This window comes from Ischnura elegans, chromosome 3 (assembly GCF_921293095.1).
Source record: "Ischnura elegans chromosome 3, ioIscEleg1.1, whole genome shotgun sequence".
In the NCBI taxonomy this organism is placed as follows: domain Eukaryota; kingdom Metazoa; phylum Arthropoda; class Insecta; order Odonata; family Coenagrionidae; genus Ischnura; species Ischnura elegans.
Genome location: NC_060248.1, coordinates 20,814,200 through 20,839,118, shown reverse-complemented (window position 1 = coordinate 20,839,118; position 24,919 = coordinate 20,814,200). Strand labels below are relative to the sequence as shown.

Sequence of the window (24,919 nt, the reverse complement as noted above, 5' to 3'; positions counted from 1 at the left end):
GCCATTCTTTTTTCACGCTGATTTACCTACGTCATCCTATGTTCCCGTCGTCGTCCAATACCGCTGATGCTGATACCGCTTTGAGCCAGCCCCCTGTTCAAAATGTACCGCAAGGAGCGTGGTATCGAGCAGAGAATCGAATATGGTAAACGCTAATACACGGTGAGCACCCGGGTGGGTTATTCGTAGGCATAGGAGCAGTTAATCTGGGGAGTAAGGTAACACTGCATCGTAAAACCTGTTGTTATTTCAATATTTCGCTGGTGTTCTTTCTCATTATCTGAAGTACTGACTTTTGACTCGGTGTTCTTGTGTGAACAAGTAAGATACCGCTTATGCATGCATAGCAACATTGAGCTCTTGAATATATATGCTATTTGTTGCAATAAAATTTTTACATTTGTCAAAACATTCTTGTTATTTTCACATTTAAAGGGGCAATCACTATTTCTCTTTTTACAGATTATAAGGTATTTACTTCTACGTGATATCATAGGCAACTAATGTATACAATGCAGTCGTCTCTTATGTTCGAAGTTCTCCTATATCTCAACTCCTTCTACTTCGGAATGCTGGCTCTTTGTGAACTAGGCTTGGTGGCTTTTAAAGTGGCCAACTTGCCCTATCCGGAAAGTGCTCTCGCTACAGATATGACCGTGTTACTTTTACTGTTTTTGGTTGAAGCTCTCCGGATAACTCTCGGTCGCAATGGAAATTTAACAGAGCGAAACGGCCCCCTGCTTGCATCATTAGGTCTACTTATTCCCTCTCTTCTCGGCGTTCTTCATATCTTGCTTTGGCAGACTTACGTACTCCGTTTGGAGGTAAGCAGTGGCTTCAAATACTTTGCACAAGGCCTTCATGCTTGGAGTAATGATGAAGGTTAATGACCCTGTAGTTGAATCACGAGTAATAGCATGTTATAGTCGTTATCGATTGAGTGTGTTTCCTTTTGCGTAGATAATCATTTTACTTATGTGCGAGGTATCTTACTTATAATTAGAAGCGATTTCGATTTTCAAGTTGAAATAACACCATAATCCTGCTTTTTTTTAGAGTAATGCATGTCTACAGAAAAAGTTATGCTTGCTAACGATTGATTCATCGCTGCAAGACGAGATATTGTCTGTTGAGTTGATTTCTTGGGCAGTGTTTCCCAGGTTTGATTAGCGTTAAGAAAGCTAGCAGAATATAAGTGCAAATTTCGGGGTTGATTTGTACTGCCTGAAGTGTGAAAACTAACCAAATGCACGCATGTGAATCAAGTTAGAACTTAATAAAACTTATTTCAGTTTTAAAAGAGTGTATTTATACAAGTGATGATAAGCTGAGCTTCTCTATAAAAAGTTTTTCAGCTACCTCTTCCAACTCTCAATCAATCAAATCAACTGTGACATTCGTAGCACCTCGGAAGTTTGTGGTTCCTTCGGTGGGGTAGCACTTCATTGGCGTACCCAGCGGTGGGGCAGGAAGGGGGCAACTAACCCCCCCCCCCCCCTCCCTATTGCGAAAATAAATTTGGTTCAAAACAAAAGCTATGAACAATTTTTCCTTTTAAAGAGAAATGATATATAGGTATAAGACATAGAAATAAAATGAAACTCATTATTTTTTTCAAGCCAATAATTATAAATACTCATAAATTACTACCATGATTTCCTTAAAATTTTGGTTACATTAATTATTTCTGTGCAAAAAAAGTTACAACTTGAACTTGACCACATCTAGTTTTGCCCCCACCTACTTCTGATTCTGGGTACGCCCATGTAGCACTTGGACTCACATTACTATACATACAATCCTTGTTAAAATAAGTTTTAATCGTCTGAATTACGTGCAAAATAGTTTCTCCGTATTATCCCAGCCAATTACTTTTAATAGCACATTTCAAGTAGATGGGGTTTGCTGTTCAACTAAAAATCTTCATACTTTCTATAGCTGCATTGGTTTACCAGGAACTCGTGAGTCAAAAGAATTTCCATCACAAGCTACCCTGAAATTGTCCTCTTCTTGTGCCTCAAGTTTGTGATACCTTTGGATGTTCAGGCATGATTTTAATATTTATAGCACTGTTTACATTGCTTTATAATGCCGAATAGGAGGAAAAAGGGCAAATTTTATGGCAAATCTTTACTCACAATTTTTTTGGGATGGCTAAAGCAGAACCTTTCAACAGGCAACCAAAATCTTGAATAAAATATTCTTTTCAGGTCTAATAGTGGCGCCACGGGACCAAAATTTCTAAAATGCCCTGGCCCCTCATCTTATTACTTTTCTCCGTAAAATACATCAAAATACAGCAGACTCCTGGTTATCTGGCTGCAGTTTATCCGTGCATGAGTTCACGCTTTTTTCAGTTTCCGCGATCTTTACAAAAAATAAAATCAGATGCAAAAGCACCAGAAAAGTTGCATTTTGATATAAGGCTACACTGGGCATATTAAATTTGTTAGAATCCCCATTATAAAATGGAATTGTTTTATTTATTTGCTGACAAGGAATTTTTCAAGTCTAATAGGGTAGTTCCCTACATCAAAGAAAATGAAAGGCATTGATTGCGATTCGTTACCCAACATTAGTGTATTCATGATATACAAATTATTTAGACCTGTTTAGACAAATGGCAAGGGTCAATTTTATCCTCATTTGAAAAAGGCCAGATTGGCGCCCATGCGATGCCAATCCACGTGACGTCACAGGGACCTAGTTTCTATACGAGTAGATAGGAGTTTTACATCGTCTGAGGTTACCAATGCATGCATGAGGCACAGAGCTTAGGGAAACATCTCTTAATAATCACCTATTTAAACTGGCTAAGGTCGGAAATTTTTCTTCGTTTGATAAGGCATTAATAATCCTTATTTAAGCCGAGCGCTACCAGCTAGCATGGTACTCTGCTACCTGCTAGCATCCTGCGTCATATCAGCGTTCATAGCCTCGCCCCAAGGTCATCTCACTTGCGGCAGCGGGAACCAGGACGATGTCACACGGAGTTTTCACGGCATTCATACTTACCCGCGTTTTCGCGTGCTTGAAAATTTTCACCTTTTCATTTAATCGCGAAAAATGGATATTGTCATTAAAAAATCTAAAAGCGTGAAATATGTACTCCAGGGGTAATAATCTTTCCATTTAGGCAATAAAAAAATAATAGGAAACCACCCTATTGGACTTCTCTATTCTAGAATTGCAGACTATGATTAGAGGCCAGAAAGAAACTTTTGATTAATTTTAGAAGATTCTTAAATGGTAAACCAATCTTTAAGTAAGGGAAATGTTTTACGATCTCTAAATGTATATTTTATTCACAAATTCGGAAGTAATGCCATGTGGTTGAATACAGCCCAAGGGAACCGGAGAATTCATCGCACTTGAGCATGTTTACGCCACGACTAGTAAAGGTCAAATTCGAGGGGAAGGGAATAGTAGAAGTGAAAGCAGGTGGGGAAGTGGAAGTAGAGATAGCATGAGTCATAGCCGGGCATTCGCCAGCGTAGACATAATTTGGCATAAGTCCTGGTTTCCCATAACTCGAACATAATTTGCCGGCCTCAGTGGTGGTGAGGTAAGGTCCTCGCCTGCCAAACAAAAGGTGGTGGGTTCGAGTCCTGCCTGGTTAGGTTGCCCCTACCCAGGGAATGGTTGTGTGTGATAATCGCTGTTCCATGATATTTCCTCTGATGGCCTTTAATGAACTGTTTTCGGGGCGATGAAAATAAATAAACTGCTGCTACATGATGGCATACCTTCACAGAGGTACGTGCTCCTTTTTTCAAACATCAAGGTGCGCAATCGCACTCGGTGATTACGGATCAGCAGTTGCACACAGGGCAACTTTGCAAGATGCAACTACGCGGTGTGGTGCCTGACTTCTATAGTTTCCCACGTTGCAGAGTGGTTTCGAAGCATTTGCCCAGACCACTCATGTGAGTATGGGATCTGGCAACCACGGATGCCCGGTCTTCGGAAACTAGGTAATACACGGAGCAGTAGAAGTGCAAGTACAATTGCGTAGTGCCGCTAAAGAGATTGAGGTCAAGTAAAGGATGCTCTTTATGATTCCGGAAAGCAATCTAAAATAACAGATAATGTGCGTAAATAATAATAGATCAATTTGCATAAATTTAGAAAATTGCAAGAAATTAAAGTAATAATTCGGATTATTTGTGTTTTCCGATTATTCGTGCCATTATCTCTCCATTATTAGCCCGGATAATCGGGAGTATGCTGTACATTAATTCATCATTTGCTGAGGGTCATGCCAGTCTTTTCAGTTAACTTAGAATTTTTCAACTTTTTACAAATACCTTCTCAGATCAAAATTAATATACTTCAAATAAATGTTTTTTCATGACCAACCGTTTGGACTCTAGCGCCATTTGAAAATTGTTTTTATTTCTCTCTCAGCAAAACCCCACTTTCTCAGTAATTTACTTATCAAGGCAGCGGTGTCTGTGATTTTAGTTTTCTATAACTGATTACTCCATAATTGAAGGACTGTATCTGAAAAATAAGCCTTCATTTTCTTCCATCGCATATAATATTTTGCAAATACTTACAAATTTAACCTGGAAAGATACTCACTCACTCTTAATTCTCTTGTTTTTATAATCACCATTAACCTCTTCCTTTCATGAAAAGTAAAACGTGTGCCTTCACTTTATGGAAAGTCATTGTGATGCAAATGAATATGAAACTTAGTAAGATTCTGCTTGAGTATTCATTAACTAACTGGCTATGGATTCCATTGTTGTTTGTCATTTTCAAGATTCTTGAGGTAGTCATGCGAGCTCATTGCAATTTGATACCTCCTCTGCTCAAACACTCAACAATTGCCCACCTAATCAAATCCGGTCATCTAGTACTACTGGCGCTACTAGAGCGGATTTGATTCGGTGGGTTATAATTGAGTGTTTGTGCAGTGGAGGTATCGAATTGGTATGAGAAGGTATGGATAGGGGAAAAAAGGGAAAAGAGAGGAAGATATGAGTCAGAAATTGGCTGAAAAAGTGAGGGGCTGGGGGAATGAGAGAGGTTGGGGTGTGCAGTAATGAGAGGAATGTGAATCAACTTGAAGGGAATGGTATGGTTGAAAGGATAGTGGGAGAACATTCCTTTATATGGTCAGTATCACTCGAAAAATATCCTGAAGTGAAAGAACTGACCTTTTAAATGAGTAGGGGAGGGTGGGGCACAGTGAAACAAAAATTATTATTTTGCCTATAAAAACATTGCTTTTGAAAATAAAATAACAATGAAAATATATAAATGGTGCTTGTCATTTTCTTCACTATTCCTACTTTAAAAAATGGAATTATTTAAAAAAGCAATGGATTTACATCAATTTTTGTAGTGATATGTCAATTGTTTCACTGTGCCCCATGTGTGGGGCACAGTGAAACAGGGCCTTTTTTACTTATGGGGCACAGTGAAACACATTTTTTCAGATTTTATAATACCATTTATTTTTACCTTTGGCAATATTTTCACTAGAATGAAACTCACAATGCATGAATACAGTAATGGATTAAAAAACATGAAACAAACTGCACCTTAGTCAGTGATAATTAGAAGCTTAACGAACATCTAAATTGGCAAATGAAATTTTAAATGAAATAAACCTTTTCATTCTTGCAGTTCCTTTGCGATAAGAAGGAGGTGGTAAAACTAATTTAATGTCTTTCATGCTGACAGATGCTATATCTTCAATATGTGGGAAAAAAAATGAATTTGGCACTTTGGAACTTTTTCGTAAATATGTAACTTCAGCGCCATTGTGTTTTCTTGCTTCTTTAATTATTCTACCTACATAGTAGAATTTTTTCTTCGATGAAAACTCAATCAAAACATAATCACCAACTTTTACTGTACCTACTTTATTTCCAAAACCTTCTAAAATATCCTCATTACCTTCCAAGGGGTTTGAAAGTCCTCCCTCTGACGTGGTGTCTGAATTTTGATGGGGCCCCTCACAGTTATCAATGGCAACATTGGCATTAAATAAACTTCTGCATGATTTAGTTGCCTCAGAAGTTTTTTTTCCTATAGCTGTATTTTTCTTTTCCATCATACGGATTTTTTCTGGTGTGTCTGTTATGATCATACTTTTGCCTGGTTCTCTTTTCCTGGTTGAATTTTTCCTTGGAGCGGCTTTAGGATAGCCCTTGAACTGAGCAGGACTTTGAAAAGTTCTTTTATCTTCACCTTGACCATTGTTTAAACTGGAAGTACTTGCAGTTGCTCTTAATTCTTGGCTCAATAAGTCACACTCTTCAGTTTCAGGAGAAGGCTGGTCTGTTACAGAACTACTCAAGAAATCTGCCTCGGTGAAAATGTGCCTATTATATGGATATATTCCAGTTTTTTTGAATCCATTAATAATAGTAGCTGGAGTCATAGCCTTTTGATGGGCAAAATTGACGCATCCTGCAATATGGTAGATGGAAAGAGCTTTACCTGGATTGCTTTTGTTCCAGGAATCAACTGCTGCGGCATAATAGGTCTTAAATGGAGCATAACAGGAAACATCCAAGGGCTGTAATTTGGCACTGCAATGAGGTGGAAGAGTCACAATCATTATGCCATACTCTTTTGCCAAATCTATTACTTGTATACTAATATGGCTTTGGTGATTATCCATTATTAGCAGTGTAGGGTCTTCTTTACTTGTTTTTGTATGTTTGATGAAGTGCTTAATAACTTCAGGAAATATTTCTGCTGTCATCCAACCACTTTTCGATGTCAGTCCAAGAGAGCCAGGAGGGGCATTGATCAACATATGATCACTGAACTTGACCCTTGGGAAAACAAATGCAGGGGGTATGGTGTTTCCGGATGCACTCACAAAACAGCATGTAGTAACTAGAGTTCCCCTTTCACCTGCTGTTACATTATTTACCCCTTTGGATCCCTTTTCTGCAATCACCTTGGCAGACTTATTTACGACTGTTGAGGTACCAGTTTCATCTAGATTCCATATTCTGGAACCATCACCAAAACATTCTGAACGTCTTAAGGCTGCACCAAGATTGTCAAAAAATGTTTTCACTGTGTGTGCATTAAATGATGTGCAACGAGAAAGAGAACAGTTTTCAGGCTGCCGAATGCTTAAATTTGGATTTCGCTTCAAGAACAATCGTAGCCAGTCTAAACCTGCAGCAGAGTCATCATGCCAGTTTTTTGGCACTTGTATAGAGTTCACCACTGCCATTTCATAAGCTAGCTCTCGAGTGTTACGAGTCGACTGACCATAACAGAGTTTTGAGCATGTTATCAAATAGTCAGCCAAGCACTTTTCTTGTTCAGCTGTAAAAATCAATCTGGATTGATATTTTGGTGTCATGCGAACATGTTCACCAGTCCCTTCATCACTAGCCTTTTTTTGCTTACTCACATACCTGAAAAGAATCTTTTCAAAATTATTATTTGGAAAATTTGAATGTCAGTTTACGTTTACTGTTTATTTGAAATTTAAAAAAATTTTCAGAAAACTTTCAATGTTACAAGATGTTCACATGCAAAAAACAAATAAACATACCGACTGAGTGTTACATAATTGACATTACATTCTTTGGCTGCTTTCCTGATTGAATAGTTTTCATGCAGAACAAGATGAACTGCAGCGCGCATTTCACCATCTGTGAAGGATCCAATATGGCTCTTTCTTATTCTATTCCTCATTTTTGGAATCTTTATTCTGAAAATAATGAAATTCCATCAGAATAACAATAATAATTACTATAGTAATCCACACTGCATATTTCAAGTCAAATAGTTCTTCCTAAATGAGACATGGGGCACAGTGAAACATGTTTCACTGTGCCCCATTTATCTTGTTTCAGTGTGCCCCACCAGGCCATCTTGAATAAATAAACTTACTGCATGAAAACAAATGAAGATATAGAAATATGTTTGGTGGTCTCCAAAACTTAAGAAATGGTAACAGTAAATACAATGATAAGTTAAGATTTCCCATGAAAAGGAAAAGTTTTTCAGTGTGAAATAATTCTTTGGAATTATTTACTTTTCTCACCTTAAAATAGGTTTTGATCCATCAACAGGAGACTAGAAGAGCACAAGCCATGAGACTGCAGCAGCTGTTGTGGTGTTAGTTCCTTAATATAACACAGAGAGCACTAATTCATAGAATTGTCAGGAGGAGGGAAATTTGAATTGTTTCACCCTGCCCCATGTTTCACTGTGCCCCACCCTCCCCTACATATCCATTCCCTTCCCACTCTATCTTCTTTATCCTACCATTCCCTCCGAGTTGACTTACATACCTCTTATAGCTAAATAGCCCTAACTGTAATTCCTCTCAGCCACCTTCTCCCTCATAACTTGCTCTTCCTTCCTATAGCCTTGAATCCCCTACCCAGATTTGGCAACACAACTCAAACTTTGTATGATATAATCTCATATGCAAGGAGCTTACATGACTGCCCTCTATGTATCGAAAATGACTCAAAATAGTTTAAACTATGGCCGGTTAATTACTCTGTATTCAGATGGAAATATATAGTTTAATTTTCATTTTTGTCCTACCTCCATATCTATACCTCATACCAATCATCATCAATTTTGAGCAACCATCTCTGTTGCTGTATTCAAAAATGCCAAGGCTCAGCAGTAATACATCTAGCTAATTTAATTGCACAGCCATGGAGCTAATGTGATTTATTCATAAATTTAGAATATCTTTGTATTCTGCTAGTGAATATTGAAGAATTCAAAAGAGGTCATGATTTGAAGTAATTCGATCAATTTAGGAATAATGCCACTGAAGATATATCTTTATACATACAAAATTAATAGAGTTTAGAGTTACTTCAAATCACGACTCTTTTGAATTCTTGAATATTTTTCACTAACAGACTACTAAGATATTCTAAATTTATGAATAAATCAATTTCTCCACTTGGCTCAATCCACATGCCAGAAGACGTCCTGGATCTGAGATCTAAAAGACTGAGCAGAACAACAGATCCTGCAATAGTGAGGGGCCAAATGCTAGGATGAAGAAGAAGACCACTGAAGATATACCTCAGAATGACATTGGAGAGATGTATTTAATTTAGATATAAATTTCAGTCTCAAGGGAATCCCTGAACGATTTTGTCGGTATTCCATTGGAAATATATTTATACAGGCCAGAAAACTTCTCCCTCTGTTGAGATATGATATTGTGACAGCTTGCTCGACCTTCATCATAATTTTGAACTTCCCTTGACTAACCAAATGTAATCCTACTGTCTGAAAGTGAAGTAGTACAAAAGATCCCTTGACTTTATAGTAAGAAAGGCATGAAGGAATACTGGGTTTTCATTGGCTTGCAAACTTAAACAAATCTGTAAAGTTCTTTGACTCAAAAATATTGAAAGGTTCGACAAATCACTTCATTAAAAAAAATTGGTTCTAGCGAAAGAAGGATATTACTACAACTGGTAATTCTGTGAGGCTACCTATGCGGGCCTTGGTGACTGTGGGGTAAAGTCCTCACCTTCTAAACAAGAGGTTGTGGATTCGAGTCGCGCCTGGGTAGGTCTCCTCTATCCAGACATGGTTGTTTGTGTAAGTTTAATTGTTACATTTGTTGAATATCCTGATATAAAATGGCCAATATGTGCTGTTTTCGATGGCTTGGTAATGAAATATTAACTACGCACAAATACAGTTAATGGAACAAGTTCTAAGCTCTTAAGTGTAGGTACTGTTCTTGCTCTTTAGCAAGAGACCGCACCAGGAATATTGCAACTGGTGCCTGACATGGAAAGGGACCACTATACAGATCACTCAACTACTATGCGGACTAAGGGTTACAGGAGTTTGGATTACAACTACATATTTTGATGTGATTTCCAATATTCTAATCACACCTGATGATGCACCAGTTGATAATGGCTTATCTCGAATCATTACAATACATGCTTGGTTTCCATCAAATCGTTTGACTTGAAGTGTGAATACATTAACGATTTTGGTGGCCCAAAATGGAACACGAACAAATGCATGGTCTAAATTAGAACATGCTCTATTTTCTGTTTGTATGTACAAGTTGGCTAGTTTATATGTTAGATTTTCGTGTTCATTCTTGCATTCAGCATTTACACGTAAACTCATACATATGTGATAATGTAGCATGTGCCTGACCTTCACACATTTAAGCTTCAATAGAAGAGTGTTTCTGGGCTTTAGTGCTAAATCGAGGCTTTTATATCCTCAGCAAGACATTGATACTCCAGCTAATTAGGAAGCCCAAGAGCACCCTCCAACCATGAATACTGTTTATCCTGTCATCATACTGTGGCCACCTTATGAAGCTGAAGAATGTACAATCTGCATTTAATTTGCTGCACATTAGATGCCATTAGCTGGCTAGGTGCCAGGCTATTTATCATTAATCCCATATTATTAGGAAGGCTACTCACTCAAGCTAGATTGATCAACCTCATTAGCATGGAATTTAAATGTGTGTATCTCGCATAAATTGTTTCATAATATAATGTGGTATAACTTTGCATGTTTAGTGTATCATCATGATTTTGTTAGGATATAAATAGTAATGGCTTTTAATTAATTCTTACATGGTCATTGGGCTGAAGCATAATTGGGGATGATGCTCTGGTTAAATTTTCTTGGGTTACCTGTGTATAATTTGTTCAGGAATTAAATAGGATATTTATTCTATATTAGAGAGTTATGTATTATGTATACCAACTTTTGATATTAAGTATATTTTTAAAGGCAGTCAGTTTTTTGATGAAATGAGCAGTGTCAGGGTTCAGTTAATTATTTTATTTATTGCTTGACATAATCCTGTTAAATTTATTTCAGATTCTCACATCTTTATCTTTTAAAAGTAGAGGTGTTCCCATGTACTTGTAGGGAACCAGATCACCAGTAAATTTAGCCGTCCATGGAAACCATTGATCATAAATGCATTATTCAATCATGTCATTAGGAATGAACAATTTCTTTATTTTCCTGCAAATCAAAATGCATTAAGAGACTATTTATCACAAGGGGTAGGTAGTAAAGGGATTCTTGGAAACAGTGCAGTCAGGCTGGGGAATCTGACCTAAGGGCAGAGGACTCATCTGGCCACTGATGGCAATTCAGGTATGACCTCTTTGAAGTATGTCTCATGATTATGGCTTAGGTGTCATCAGATAATGAGTGGGTTATTATTAGGCAGGGAGATGACTATAAGGGGTTAGGTGGAAGAGGGGACTTTTTAGTCTCAACCCCGCCCGAATAAAGGCATTTTATTATTATTATAAGGCGTATGAATTGGGATTAGAATTCCAAATTACTTGAGCACACTGAGGAAATGCTTTGGTGTGAATCAAGGAGATCACCAGGTGCACCACTTCAATCTTATTTTGCTGCATCTACTTTCTTCAGCACATCTCTTCTTGACTTTGCACAATATTATCTGCTCCCGGGGTAAAGAGGTAGGTTCTGTGCATAATAATCATGAATTCCAAGGATCTTCACCTGCAGGCTCATTATTTCAATCCATATCACAGAATTTGAGGTTTAAAAGAGCTTCAAATATTGTGGGGCGTAGTCGATGGTCATTGTAAATTTTTAATTTTCTCCACCAGTGGTTTTTTAGTTTTTGGAAAAGTAAGTTAGTTTTGGTGGGTAATGTGGAAGGAGAGGATTATTTTCTTTCCTGGACTGTCTTATTTGGATGGGGGTTGTTTTTTTTTACTTTTATTCCCCTTTTCTAACTACTTCACTCCCATTCATTTGTGGCTGATTGCATTGATGATTCCCTTTTCTAAACTGAAATTTAATTACATAATGTTTTGAATTAGGTGGTCCTTGCATCCTTGCAGTTGGCAATAATGGCTTGTGAAGTGACAGCAGCTTTCCTGTGTGTAATGTCATTCTCCCGTTCTCACAGGTCACTCTAAAATGGCATGTCTAGACATTTATTGAAGTAAGTGTAAATCCCTCTATATACTGAATTGGTTTTTTAGAAATGGAATTGTCGTTGTAATGTAATATATGAATTGTGTGCATTAGTTTTTTAATTCCTGATATCTAAGGCCATCATTTCAGTTACTGTACATAGTGAATGTGTTAGCTTTCATGTGACTTTTTTTAGTGTTTACTTTATAAGTTTTATGAACTCTAGAATTTTGCATGCTCATTTAGATGCAATGATGGAAAATCAGATGAAGGAATGGAGTGATTAATACTTTAATGTCCACATGATAGTTAATGAAGTTTTAATTGGTGGACCATTTTCCTCTGGGCCACATCAGAAAGTTCAGCTATATCAATAGAAGATGATGCACTTGGTAAATTCAAGCATTAAATAAAGCCATTCTATCTAGGTCAAAAATTCTATTGCTGGAATTATTACTTCGCAAGATGTAGTTCTCCCAATGATTGTGTAAGTAATCAGCTAATTTAGTAACTGAGCCATCTATCACAAATGTTACTTAAATTACAAGAAAATGTGACCAACTTCTTCACTTGAATGTCTTTTCACCAAAAGCCTCCCTTATTTTTATAGTTAGAAATTTTTTGTTGACATCTAAATGTCATTTCTCCTACTTAACAACTAAGTCAACATAAAGCTCTGTTGTCCTGGCTCGCAACCTGTTCGTGAAAATATATTTTAGTTATTCTTAGTACGTACACCAAATTAGTTAAATGCGGTCCAAAAAAAGTTCATATCTGAAATTCCATTGTGGTCTACACAGCTCATTATCACAGGTCTAACTACGACTAACGACTACATTAATAAATTCAATAAAACATGTTAATAGGTACTTTGAAATTAACAAATAGTGACATGATTGTAGACCATATTTTTCTTGCCCTATTGCTGGCAAAGACAGGTATTTTAAATTAACATAAAGATTACATAATTAATGATTGTGTTACCATTTTATAAGGGTGGCCTTATCAAGGTTTCATAATAAGCAATTCCAACATCACAAATACCAAGTTCCCCCGCAAGGTTGCAGTTGGTGGGTTGACCTTAAGATTTAGAGGTGAGCTGTGTTCAGAAAATAGCTGTTTTGTATAATAGATTACATATTAATTTTGGTTTTTTGAAAAACTATTTCTTTTTAATTCATCTACATAAATTTTGTCTCTTTTCAAATATATTTATTCTTGTTTTGAGCTCCGCCTAGCAGGCAAAACAAAGCAACAGAAAAGAGAAAGTCTCAAAGCCGTGCACAGTTGCCATATCATGCATCACGACACACAGTAGCCTGGCAGTTTTTCAATCATCATCTGGTTGCTTTGGCCAAGTTGGTGGCAACCACGTGCCTCTTTTCTCCTCCCTCTACGATGATGGAGCTGCCGGCATGCCTGTTAAACATTTAGATAAATGTTAAGTGATATTGACTTTCATCATCATCATCTCTGGTCAACAATCCTAGGATTGGTTTGACGCAGCTCTCCACTCAGTTCTCCTATCAGCTAATCTTTTCACACCTACGTATTTCTTCTCTTTCACATCTCTCTTTACTTGTTCCATATATTTTGTTCGAGGTCTTCCTTTTCCATTCTTGCCTTCCACTTGTCCTTCGACGATTGTCTTCATCAGGCCATCATATCTCAAGATGTGGCCTATAAGGTTGTTCCGTCTTCTTATTAAGGTTTTCATGAGGCTTCTCTTCTCTCCTACCCTTCTTAGGACTTCCTCGTTACTAACTCGGTCGATCCATTTGATTTTCATCATTCTTCTGTAGCACCACATTTCAAAGGCCTCTATCCTTGCTTTCTCCTCTGCGGTCATTGTCCATGCCTCACTTCCGTATAGGAGCATACTCCAGATGTAGGTTCTTATAAATTGTTTCTTTACTTCCATATTTAAGTTTCCCGCTGTAAGCAGGTCTCTCTTTTGGTGGAATGCTCTCTTCGCCTGGGCTATTCTGCTGATAATTTCTTTCTTGCTTCTCCCGTCACTAGTTATCTTGCTTCCCAAATAACAGAATTCATCCACCTCTATCAGTTTTTGCCTCCCTATTTTAATGTTGGTCTTGACTTCTTCTCTTCTGCTGCATACTAAGATCTTGGTTTTCTTCGTGCTTATTTTCAGTTGATATCTACTCATTACCCTACCCATATTAACCAGAATATTTTTCAAATCATTCTCTGTATCTGCTATAACGGCTATGTCATCAGCAAATCTTAGCATGCTAATTTTTTCTCCATGGATATTCACTCCCAATTCCTTTTCTTTGATTTCATTAATGGCTTTTTCAGTGTAAACGTTGAAAATTACGGGTGACAATGTACAGCCTTGTCGCACTCCTTTCTTAATTCTTGCTTCTTCACAGCTGGGCCCTGATTTTATCACGGCTACTTGGTTTTTGTATAAACTGTGGATGATTCTTCTGTCATTATAAAGAACCCCAATTTCCTTTAGGATTCCAAGCATTGTGCTCCAGTCCACGTTGTCAAATGCTTTCTCTAAGTCCACAAACGCAACGAATGTTGGCTTGTTCTTTTCCATTCTCTTCTCTATGAGCAGTCTTAGGGCCAATATTGCTTCCCTTTTGCCTTTGTTTTTTCTGAATCCAAATTGGTCCTCATCCAAGTACTCTTCTGCTTTTCGTTCTATTCTTCTATAGATGATCCTTGTCAGTATCTTTGACGCATGTGTAGTAAGGCTTAAGGTCCTAAAATCTTCGCACTTCTCCGCTCTTTTCTTCTTAGGAATAGGGATTATAATGTTCCTCTCGAAATCCTTTGGTATCTCACCTGTCGTATACATTTCACTAATGATTTTGTATAGCTGGTTCAACGTCTTCTCTCCTGAAATTTTAATTAGTTCTGCAGGAATGTCATCAATGCCAGACGCTTTATTTATCCCGAGGTCTCTTACAGCCGCATCAAATTCCGATCTTAAAATTGATATTGACTTTATTAGCAATATTTACTGTAAATGTTATAGATACTAGTCTTCAATGCATCGTACATCATAAATTAGTACAATTCAATTTTAAATTGATTCATTGGTTTTGAAGTTAGTAAAGATTTGCATTGTTTACAACAAATCTATCAATTTTTGTGGTATGAACAATTTCTTTTCTCCAAATTGTCAATAATAATTGTCTGGCTTTCTTATATCAAAATGTGAAGTTATTGGAACGAAAACTATGTAAATGCCAAGTGCTCAAAGTTGGGCAACTTGATTTTAAGTGCAAAACACGAGTACTTTTTTTAGAAAAAATTTAGTACAGGAAATACTACAAGTACTATGAAGCAGACATTTTTTTGAAGTAAATGATCCAACATAGAAATAAATTTTATTTCCTATGCTTTTTGTTGCATTGAAATTGATTACCTCATTTATACGATAGAGCTCCTCAAACTAGGGGTCTTGCATTTTTTAAAGACAGTAAGTTATTTTGGCAAAATCATCGGGAGCAACGACGCGCACAGCCAAACACCACTCTTTTCACATCCGTACTCATATATTCTCTCTTCCGCCCTGTTAACAGCAAGTCTCGTCCATCTTTTCTTGACTCATAGTTGTTTTCCATTAACATTTAACTCAACATTAACTGTTACAACTTGGAACAGTATTTCCTGTAAATATATATGAGGAGAGGGATTTTGCCTGTGGCATAAACTCCTAACATAGATGTTGACATACTTGGAAATGGACATCAGTAACTGAGGCAACAAACATTTGACTCTGCTGTGATACCATGTGCCAACTTTCCCAATAGTCTTGCTTTTAAGCAGTGGCGGCTCGGGGGTCTAATGCTGGGAGGGGCACACTCCACCGGGAGGCTCAAAAGTTTTGAATATTTTGTATATTTTTGAGAGATTTTACGGCAATCTAAAGACCATTATGACTCACTAATACACATAACAATCACTGACACTAAAACACTAACTCGAATAACTCAACTACAACTAGGCCTAATTACTTTAAAACAATTTACTCATAATAAGTCAACTGGTCACCAAAACAAGGTATTCTGCAACACTGCAACACAAAGATTAAACGGCCTCCAGCCAGCATGGCGAGATTAACTCACTAGATACGTCGCTCTGCACATGCTCGGACGGCATCCCAAGACTTCCATTCGGCACAAGCTTTGACGCGTCATAGCACCAGCAGTCCCCACCACTACCACTCTTCATATAACTGCATGGCGATGGATTGGGATGTTCTGGCATGCGCCCCGCGGCTACAAATGCGACCTTCTCGCACTGTTTTTGCTACATTTTCAGTGTATGCGATTGAAAAAAACACTTTGGTTACTTAGATGCATTATTATATTTGAATGAGTACATATTTAATTTCTTTCCTTTTTCAAATCTTTGGGAGGGGCGGCGTCCGAGTCCTTATGGGCAAGCCACCACTGCTTTTAAGCTTCCAAAAAATATATCGAATTCGAATCATGTTCCCCAATCAAGAAATCCAATTTAGTTCATTATCAGCCCACACGAATTATGCTTGCCAAAAGTGAATGAGCATCATACACACTCAAAGGTTGCAGTGTTTTTGACAAGCAATTATGATACATACATATATTTTGAAACCAAATAGGAGAGTTTATGAGTATGGGTAATACTTTTTAAAAGTTAACTAACAAACATTCTGTCGTAACAAGCAAATAATTAGTATAAATCACTTTTCATGACTTTCAGGACGTGTAGCAGCATTGACTGAAATTTGCATGATGTAGCTGTGATGGGGTGCAGAGCAAAGTGAAAATAATGGCAATACAATGCCTAATACTGTATGCTTATAAAACAATGTATTCAATAAATTTTTTTATACAAGAGATGGTTTTTCAGTAATTCACATGTTAAGTACAATCGGACAGTTGTTGCATTATAGATCTTGCTCGCTGATGTTTTTCTTCCTTGTCATCTTCCTCTCCCTCCAAGCACTGCATAATCTCTTTTTGTTCATCATGTTCCGACTCTTCTGCAGAAGCTTTCTCCTCTAACTTCCGAATAATATTTGCAGCTGCCTCGTACGTCTTTAAGCGAGCACCACCCTTGCTTGAGGCAATGTAATCCACCAGAATTGGAAACATGTTTGCTGGAATCTATGAAAGAAGCCACATTGGAGAAAGAAAAATATTAATGAACAAGCTTAAGAGAAAAATTACTCTCAACATGAGTACACGAGCTCTACATCTTAAGCCAATATAGACAATACCGATTCACCCTCATCCAATTAGACATTTGCATTCACAAGGAAGGTATTTTTACACAACATTTTAAGTTGAATTCCCTCACCTTTCACATTAGTGCTCTTCTAAGTGCTGCCATGCATAGTGATATGTAGCTGTGTGTGTGCCCTTCACCAGAAAACTTACCATATCTTCTTAAATAGCTCAACATTTTCTCAGCATCATGACTTTTAAATAGCAAAACAGAGACAATAAGACTATCATCACTGACCTGTATGAGCAATAAATTCTTAAAATAGACCGGGACAGCCAAATAGTAACTTTGTAAGTTCAGTCTCCAAATTAATCTTCAACTATCCCAAAAATGTTTTACTTATAGGTACTGCCTTCGGCATGTGCAGAAACCTTTTTTAATACAACTATCCCATACACAATGGAGTACTAGCCAATATACATAAATATTGAAATACAACTTAAGAGGCAACAATGAATTCACTTCACATATACCCTTAATTAAGTTAACAATCGAGCCATTTTCAATATTGTAGTTCATTGTTTTGAACCCTGTCATGAAATTCTAATCTCATGGTATTCAAAGTAACTAATTTGATAAAGTTGTCTTGACTTAAAAAGTAAAGATTAGTAAAGAGAGAAATAGGAAAATCAACAATGAAGTGATGATACTATGCTCTTGCTCCAAAATATTGAATTTCTCTAACCTGGAGCACCTCGTAGAGTTGAGTTAGGACGTGACGCATATACTATAATTTTTTATCTTTGTTGGTATGAGCACCGATACGATGCAGGCTGCTAGCAGGTAATGCTTGGCTTAAATAAGGATTATTAATACCCTATCAAATGAAGGAAACTTTCAGACCATAGGTAATTTTAATAGGTGATTATTAAGAAACGTTTCCCTGAGCTCTGTGCCACAGGCATACATTTGTAATCATCTGTAAACTCCTGACAACTCATACAGCATCTAGGTCCCTGCGACATCACATGGAGTGGCATCACATGGGCACCAATCTGGCTTTTTTCAAATGAGGTTAAAATTGACCATTAACAATCATCTAAAATGGGATTCCTAAAACCAAATAAATAGTATATTATTAATACACTAATGTTGGGTAACGAATCGCAATCAATGCCTTTAGTTTCCTTTGATGAAGGTAACTACCCTATTGATTCTTTACATATTTTATTTCATTGCATGCAATTCCATTAACGGAGGTTTTCCCCATATTTTGTATGCTAAGGAGTATTCATGAATATAAATTTTGCACCATAGTATAGGATTAAAATATTAATTAGCAATCCTTATTGTACAGACATGGTATTCTAGTTAACTGCTTACAATTAATCTCCACATACGACAGTGAGAGAAAAAGTGAGGTACGTCAACAAAGTCACATGGCCGTCTCTCACTTTAATCATAGAGGTAACAAGCTATGTACCTTCGTTCCCCTGCCAGTGAACAAAATGATCGAAAATACTACTTGCTACAATGTTGTGACATTCAAGCGAGAGGAAAATATCAGTCATGAATTCTAAAATTGGTGCAAATTCTAAAATCCCCCGTGGATTTTATAATACAGGCAGAGATCAGTGCCAAGCCACAAGGGACGATGCTTGTGGTGACTGCCCCAACATTTATAGGCATTTTGACTAGTGAGCGAGGCCTGAGTAAAACTTAATTAAGGTTTTATTCTGCAATAATGACACAAAGTAGAACTAAACAACTTAAAGCATTGCCACGACAAATAAAATTATTATAATGATGATCAACAACATAACAACAGAATAAGTTTCATATCACACTCGCATGCCGCATAAGTGGTACAGAGGCAAGAGCAAGTGATTGCTAGGGCGACCATCAGTTTTGAATTCAGGAAAGGAAAGTCAAACCTTGATGAGAAAGTGGTAAGTAATGAGATCTCTAGCAGAGAGGAACCAGTAATAATAAACAATATGAGCAAGCTTACTTCTTGGATTTTGAAAAAGCATTTTATAGTGGACTAGATAATTTTAATAAGCATTTAAAAAAAAAAAATGGGCATAGATTCGAGGGACAGGCAAATCATGTGAAATATTTAACTTATGGCTCACACTGCACAAGTGAAGACAGCTGATGGAGAATCAGGGTGGGCAAGCATTGGCCGAAGTGTGAGACAAGGCCGTCCACTATTCCATGTGATGCTCATTGATAATGCAGTGGAGATGGTGAGGGACGTATGGGATGAGTTTTAAGTAAGAGTTAAAGAAGAAATTGATGTTTAAATGAGTGAGGTTTGCAGATGATAAGACAGTGATTAGGTAGTTGCCTAAAGCATGGCAGGCACTATTTGATAAATGTTGCAAAGAAGATGGCATGAAGATTAATCACAAGAAGACTAAAGCAACGCTGTTTAATATTCATTCACAAGCAAGGCATGGGAGACTCAAGTAAAAAGAAAACTGGATCATAAACTTGACCAGGTGGAGCTGTTTTGCTATTTGGGCAGCACACTGGAAGAAAAGAGATAGAGGATGTCAGGAGGAGAACGGCATGAGCAAAGGAGGCATTCATGAATAGGAAAGGGCTATGAGAGAATAGTTATGTATAAGTACAAAGGAGAGACTAGAAGAGTCTAATCTGGAGTATAGTGCTTTACGGAGCACAAACGTCGACACTAAGGAAGAGGGAAAGCTGGATGTGATCAAGACATGTGCGTTAAGGAGAATGTATAAGGTAAAGAAGACCCAGAGGATGATTGCAATACATTGCGGGCATATAGGGGATATGAGATACCTAGAGGGTAAGAAATACTTATGGGTTATTATAAAATTTGTATTAAGGAGAAATATGATTGTGTAACAGGGAGGTTCTCTTCCCCCCAAACACATGAAAAGTATTTGTGGCTTGGAGGAAGCAAGAGATTATGTTTTATAGATGGAATGAGAGAGAATATGCCTAGTTGTGAATTAAAAGGGAATTCCAAATTGGGATGGGTGACAGGCCTTAGTAATTAGCAAAAAGGATAAGTCAACGAAATACAGCCAGTACAAAACTTAAGTAAATCATAATGATTTAACTCTATTTCTATCGATGTTTAAAAAAAGTTAATTCCAATTACATGCACAGTTTCAGTGTTTATACAGAGTTAATAAACATGCATGTTTTGTTACCATATGCATATGATTGTAATTGAAGTAACTATGCCATCATTATAGTTTAACATATTTCTTTCAGCTCACTACACTGTATTCTGCATATATTACTTTGATGAGAGTGTAAGCAAATGCAGTTTCCAATGAGTCCATACCAACTGGAAGTGTGACTGACTTGTAAATAGTTAATATTTATCCTAAAATGCATAAAATCAATGCTGTTAATGTGCATGCTAAATCAATCTTAAAATTGAGGCAGCATACAACGCCGAATGTCATCATTAAGAAGGTAATAAACTAATTTGAGTCGGTAAGAGAAATCAGATGGGATTTCTGAAGGCCAAAAAAGGAGAAGGCAAAATTGCTATTATTCAACTTTGCGTGTCTTCAGATACATAAAGATCTCTGGCGACCATGCATTTTCATCAACCTAATCCCTCTAATTTTTTTCTATTCACAAGAATTTTAATGACACGCATTTTATAGTAAAACCCATTCTTCATGCACCTACCTATGAAGGACCTTCCTAATGCCCCGTTCACACTACGTCCTTTTTACGCCGGTTAGCCCTGACCATGGTTACAAAACGAGGTGTGAACGCAAGTTCCCGTTAACCGTGGTTGGGATTCTGACCACCGTTTTCCGACCATGGTTGGCGGTAGTTCATGCGTGTGTGAACGCAAGTTGGTTAAAAGCTGGTTAGAAAAAGAAGAAGGCGAAGCAGCAACGAAGTGGGATAGGAGGAAAGAAAACAGAAAATAAAGTTTCGAAGAGGAGACGGCCGTTATTGTTGAATTATATTCGTCAGAATTAATTCAAAGGAAAGTGCTATTGATTCATTCCGTAATGTGTTGTATAGTATGAGATTTTAAACCTGATTTAAGTTATGCGATATACTTTATAGTTCGTAGTGAATTAGCTATTAGCTCGTATTGAATTGTTACGGACAGATTGAATAATCTATATTAATATTTTGCTAGAATTAAGTAAAATGTGCGATACTACCATAATAAAAATCCAAAGGTCACAATGATTTTAATGTTTTGGTAAGAGTTCTTTGTCCCAGTTTGAAAAAGATCACTTATGTTCATCCTTGAACAAAAGTTCTTCCCATATCAATATAAAGTATCAGGCTAACGGCTAGTCAGATGTAACGATAGAAAATAAATTTAGAAACGTCGGGTGATACCACATATCGCAAAAATTACCACGTTCTCTCTCTTATTTCATGAGTTAAATTTCAACAATCGTCATATTTCTGCAAGTTATTTGTCCACATTTGAAGAAGAGGTAAAAGAGTTTTAATTTACGGTATAGCATTAGAGTGGATCATGTCCTTTGTCAAAGTCAGAAAACAATAATAGCTAAGAATTTAATGCAGCAAAAAGTGTATCTCCATCCCAAATCACAAGTGTCTCAAATTGAGGCTCGAGTCTCAAGGTTAGGTCCTCGATTTTCTTCACCTACATCAATGATTTGTCGACACATCCGAATCAAGGGCAAGTAGTAGTATATGTTGTTGATATCAACCTAATTATCAGTAATATTCGCTTTCATTCGTATTAAATAGAGCAGTAGAAGAATGCAAGCCACACTATGGATGAAATGATTAGTTGGACGAACACATTTGAATTACCTTCTACGTAGCAAGGAACAATGATTGTCGACGCTGGAATGCAATTTTTAATTCATAAGCAGCTCATAATATGCACATATGTTTAAATTCATCATTTATATCATTGCAATTAACACAAGAACTTTTCCCTGCACATTCTATATTTCCTTCCAACAAGTTATTCGCTCTTGTCAATTCATTTTTCACTTGGAATTACTCTACCACTCATCAGATGTCGCCAGGGTCTAACCATGGTTGAGTGTGAACGCGCGTTGGTTCTGACGTCATCTTACGCTGGTTAAGAAAGATGGTAATGTGAACGGGGCATAATATGAAAATGGTTAATAAAATCGGACATATTACTACATCCGTATTTTGATAATGCCACAACTGTGTATTAATTTATAATCCTGATTGGAGGCATTTAATTGTAACTTAAAACAAATTAATGGCATGGCTTGTTTATTGATTGATTCCTGCAGAGCAACTCTAATGCCCCGTTCACACTACGTCCTTTTTACGCCGGTTAGCCCCGACCATGGTTACAAAACGAGGTGTGAACGCAAGTTCCCGTTAACCGTGGTCGGGATTCTGACCACCGTTTTCCGACCATGGTTGGCGGTAGTTCATGCGTGTGTGAACGCAAGTTGGTTAAAAGCTGGTTAGAAAAAGAAGAAGGCGAAGCAGCAACGAAGTGGGATAGGAGGAAAGAAAACAGAAAATAAAGTTTCGAAGAGGAGACGGTCGTTATTGTTGAATTATATTCGTCAGAATTAATTCAAAGGAAAGTACTATTGATTCATTCCGTAATGTGTTGTATAGTATGAGATTTTAAACCTGATTTAAGTTATGCGATATACTTTATAGTTCGTAGTGAATTAGCTATTAGCTCGTATTGTTACGGACAGATTCAATAATCTATATTAATATTTTGCTAGAATTAAGTAAAATGTGCGAAACTACCATAATAAAAATCCGAAGGTCACAATGATTTTAATGTTTTGGTCAGAGTTCTTTGTCCCAGTTTGAAAAAGATCACTTATGTTCATCCTTGAACAAAAGTTCTTCCCATATCAATATAAAGTATCAGGCTAACGGCTAGTCAGATGTAACGATAGAAAATAAATTTATAAACGTCGGGTGATACCACATATCGCAAAAATTACTACGTTCTCTCTCTTATTTCATAAGTTAAATTTCAACAATCGTCACATTTCTGCAAGTTATTCGTCCACATTTGAAGAAGAGGTAAAAGAGTTTTAATTTACGGTATAGCATCAGATTGGATCATGTCCTTTGTCAAAGTCAGAAAACAATAATAGCTAAGAATGTAATGCAGCGAAAAGTGTATCTCCATCCCAAATCACAAGTGTCTCAAATTGAGGCTTAAGTCTCAAGATTAGGTCCTCGATTTTCTTCACCTACATCAATGATTTGTCGACACATCCGAATCAAGGGCAAGTAGTAGTATATGTTGTTGATATCAACCTAATTATCAGTAATATTCGCTTTCATTCGTATTAAATAGAGCAGTAGAAGAATGCAAGCCACACTATGGATGAAATGATTAGTTGGACGAACACATTTGAATTACCTTCTACGTAGCAAGGAACAATGATTGTCGACGCTGGAATGCCATTTTTAATTCATAAGCAGCTCATAATATGCACATATGTTTAAATTCATCATCAATATCATTGCAATTAACACAAGAACTTTTCCCTGCACATTCTATATTTCCTTCCAACAAGTTATTCGCTCTTGTCAATTCATTTTTCACTTGGAATTACTCTACCACTCATCAGATGTCGCCAGGGTCTAACCATGGTTGAGTGTGAACGCGCGTTGGTTCTGACGTCATCTTACGCTGGTTAAGAAAGATGGTAATGTGAACGGGGCATAACAGGCTAGAATCTAGGCGAAAAAGCAAATAAAGTAGAAATATGCTGGTCAAATAAAATATGACTTACTTAATGCACTAAGATTAATATTTACCTTCCTCGAATCAAAAGTATGCTTTAAAAGCCATGTCTGCTTCAATTTTGAAAATTTCCAACTGCTTCGATCATAACGCCAGTGCTGAAGGTACTGGAGAGCTGATGTAGACAATCCTGATGTGCTGGCAACAGTTTCAGGATGAAAGATCTTGTTCTTCTTCTTCCTTTTCTTTTTAGGTCGTGGCTCTTCCACCTGAGTGACCGGGGTTTCCTCTGCTCTTCGTTTCCTTTCCTCAATTTTACGTTCATCGCTCCATCTAGGTTTTCGAATTTTCTTTTTAGGAGGCCCAACTGCTTCACCCTTCTTCCCTGGATCCACTTCAGGCAATGTCTCCCCTTCGTGGCTGAATCTCACCTTCTTTTCTTTATTGACCGAGTCCGTCTCTGTTGTACTATGAATTCCAAGGTTTTCCTTCACCACCTTGCTCTTCTTCCTCTTGGTCGGATTGACGAACTGCACAATATTACCCTCGCAACCCTCTTCACTTTTACGTTTTACATCGTCGTGTCCATCATCACTAACAGTTAGCTTTGTCTTCGCACGTGTCATTACTACTACTAATGCCTCGTAAACAATGTAATGGAAAAGCGAATGAAATAGGGCTTTACACTCCAATATCTAACGGTAACTTTGTCCATATAGTAAATAAAGACAACCCTTAACTACTTGGACTATAAATGATAGTTATGAAATTCCCATATCGACCGCAAACGGACATGACCAAGAGTACAGAGGCCGCAATTCAAAACAAGCAGGGCACCACATGGCACATAATACCCACACCGCCCACACTAACCCAAGCAAGTCTAGCCTAAAGGAGAATCACAACGATCGCAACTCAATCACAGAGCGATCTTCCTCGCGTCCTTGCTTTAGTAGTTAATTTTTAATGCTGTAGATGTCCTCAAGCCTGTACTGGTCATTTCGCTAGGTGCTCATAAAGAGAACAAAATTTTTTTTATGGCCTGGAGAAATGTAACGTTGCTCGAGAAAAAATACACAAGACAGAAGAAGACGAAGT

General features: G+C 37.2%; 3 protein-coding genes across 8 annotated transcripts; 1 reads left to right on the top strand and 2 right to left on the bottom strand.

Moving 5' to 3' along the window:
- Positions 1-54: 54 nt before the first annotated feature.
- On the top strand, positions 55-16,778 carry LOC124155532 (transmembrane protein 216-like). 4 transcript variants are annotated; one of them, XM_046529435.1, is made up of 4 exons: positions 67-162; positions 463-824; positions 11,823-11,947; positions 16,642-16,778. In XM_046529435.1, the coding sequence occupies exons 2-3, from the start codon at positions 504-506 to the stop codon at positions 11,919-11,921; spliced, it is 420 nt and encodes a 139-aa protein (XP_046385391.1). In that variant the 5' UTR covers positions 67-162; positions 463-503; the 3' UTR covers positions 11,922-11,947; positions 16,642-16,778. The 4 variants fall into 4 exon arrangements, with proteins under 4 accessions (XP_046385394.1, XP_046385391.1, XP_046385393.1 ...); XM_046529437.1 differs by having other exon boundaries at positions 114-218; XM_046529436.1 differs by lacking the exon at positions 67-162 and adding an exon at positions 169-321.
- Positions 5,457-8,227, bottom strand: LOC124155529. Of its 3 annotated transcripts, XM_046529430.1 has the most exons (3): positions 8,033-8,227; positions 7,538-7,696; positions 5,457-7,397 (listed from the first exon to the last, which is right to left on the bottom strand). In XM_046529430.1, the coding sequence occupies exons 2-3, from the start codon at positions 7,678-7,680 to the stop codon at positions 5,576-5,578; spliced, it is 1,965 nt and encodes a 654-aa protein (XP_046385386.1). In that variant the 5' UTR covers positions 7,681-7,696; positions 8,033-8,227; the 3' UTR covers positions 5,457-5,575. The 3 variants fall into 3 exon arrangements, with proteins under 3 accessions (XP_046385386.1, XP_046385385.1, XP_046385387.1); XM_046529429.1 differs by lacking the exon at positions 8,033-8,227 and having other exon boundaries at positions 7,538-7,935; XM_046529431.1 differs by lacking the exon at positions 8,033-8,227 and having other exon boundaries at positions 5,457-7,408; positions 7,538-7,628.
- Positions 16,735-24,815, bottom strand: LOC124155531 (uncharacterized protein C7orf50 homolog). Its single transcript, XM_046529433.1, has 2 exons — positions 23,896-24,815; positions 16,735-17,048 (listed from the first exon to the last, which is right to left on the bottom strand). The coding sequence occupies exons 1-2, from the start codon at positions 24,445-24,447 to the stop codon at positions 16,803-16,805; spliced, it is 798 nt and encodes a 265-aa protein (XP_046385389.1). The 5' UTR covers positions 24,448-24,815; the 3' UTR covers positions 16,735-16,802.
- Between the last annotated feature and the right edge of the window lie 104 nt (positions 24,816-24,919).

Coding starts and splice junctions, on each gene's coding strand:
- LOC124155532 (XM_046529435.1), top strand. CDS start 504: ATGTATACAATGCAGTCGTCTCTTATGTTCGAAGTTCTCCTATATCTC. Junction 825..11,822: donor CTTACGTACTCCGTTTGGAG/GTAAGCAGTGGC, acceptor GTTTTGAATTAG/GTGGTCCTTGCATCCTTGCA.
- LOC124155529 (XM_046529430.1), bottom strand. CDS start 7,680: ATGAGGAATAGAATAAGAAAGAGCCATATTGGATCCTTCACAGATGGT. Junction 7,398..7,537: donor AATTATGTAACACTCAGTCG/GTATGTTTATTT, acceptor GATTCTTTTCAG/GTATGTGAGTAAGCAAAAAA.
- LOC124155531 (XM_046529433.1), bottom strand. CDS start 24,447: ATGACACGTGCGAAGACAAAGCTAACTGTTAGTGATGATGGACACGAC. Junction 17,049..23,895: donor ATACTTTTGATTCGAGGAAG/GTAAATATTAAT, acceptor CTTCTTTCATAG/ATTCCAGCAAACATGTTTCC.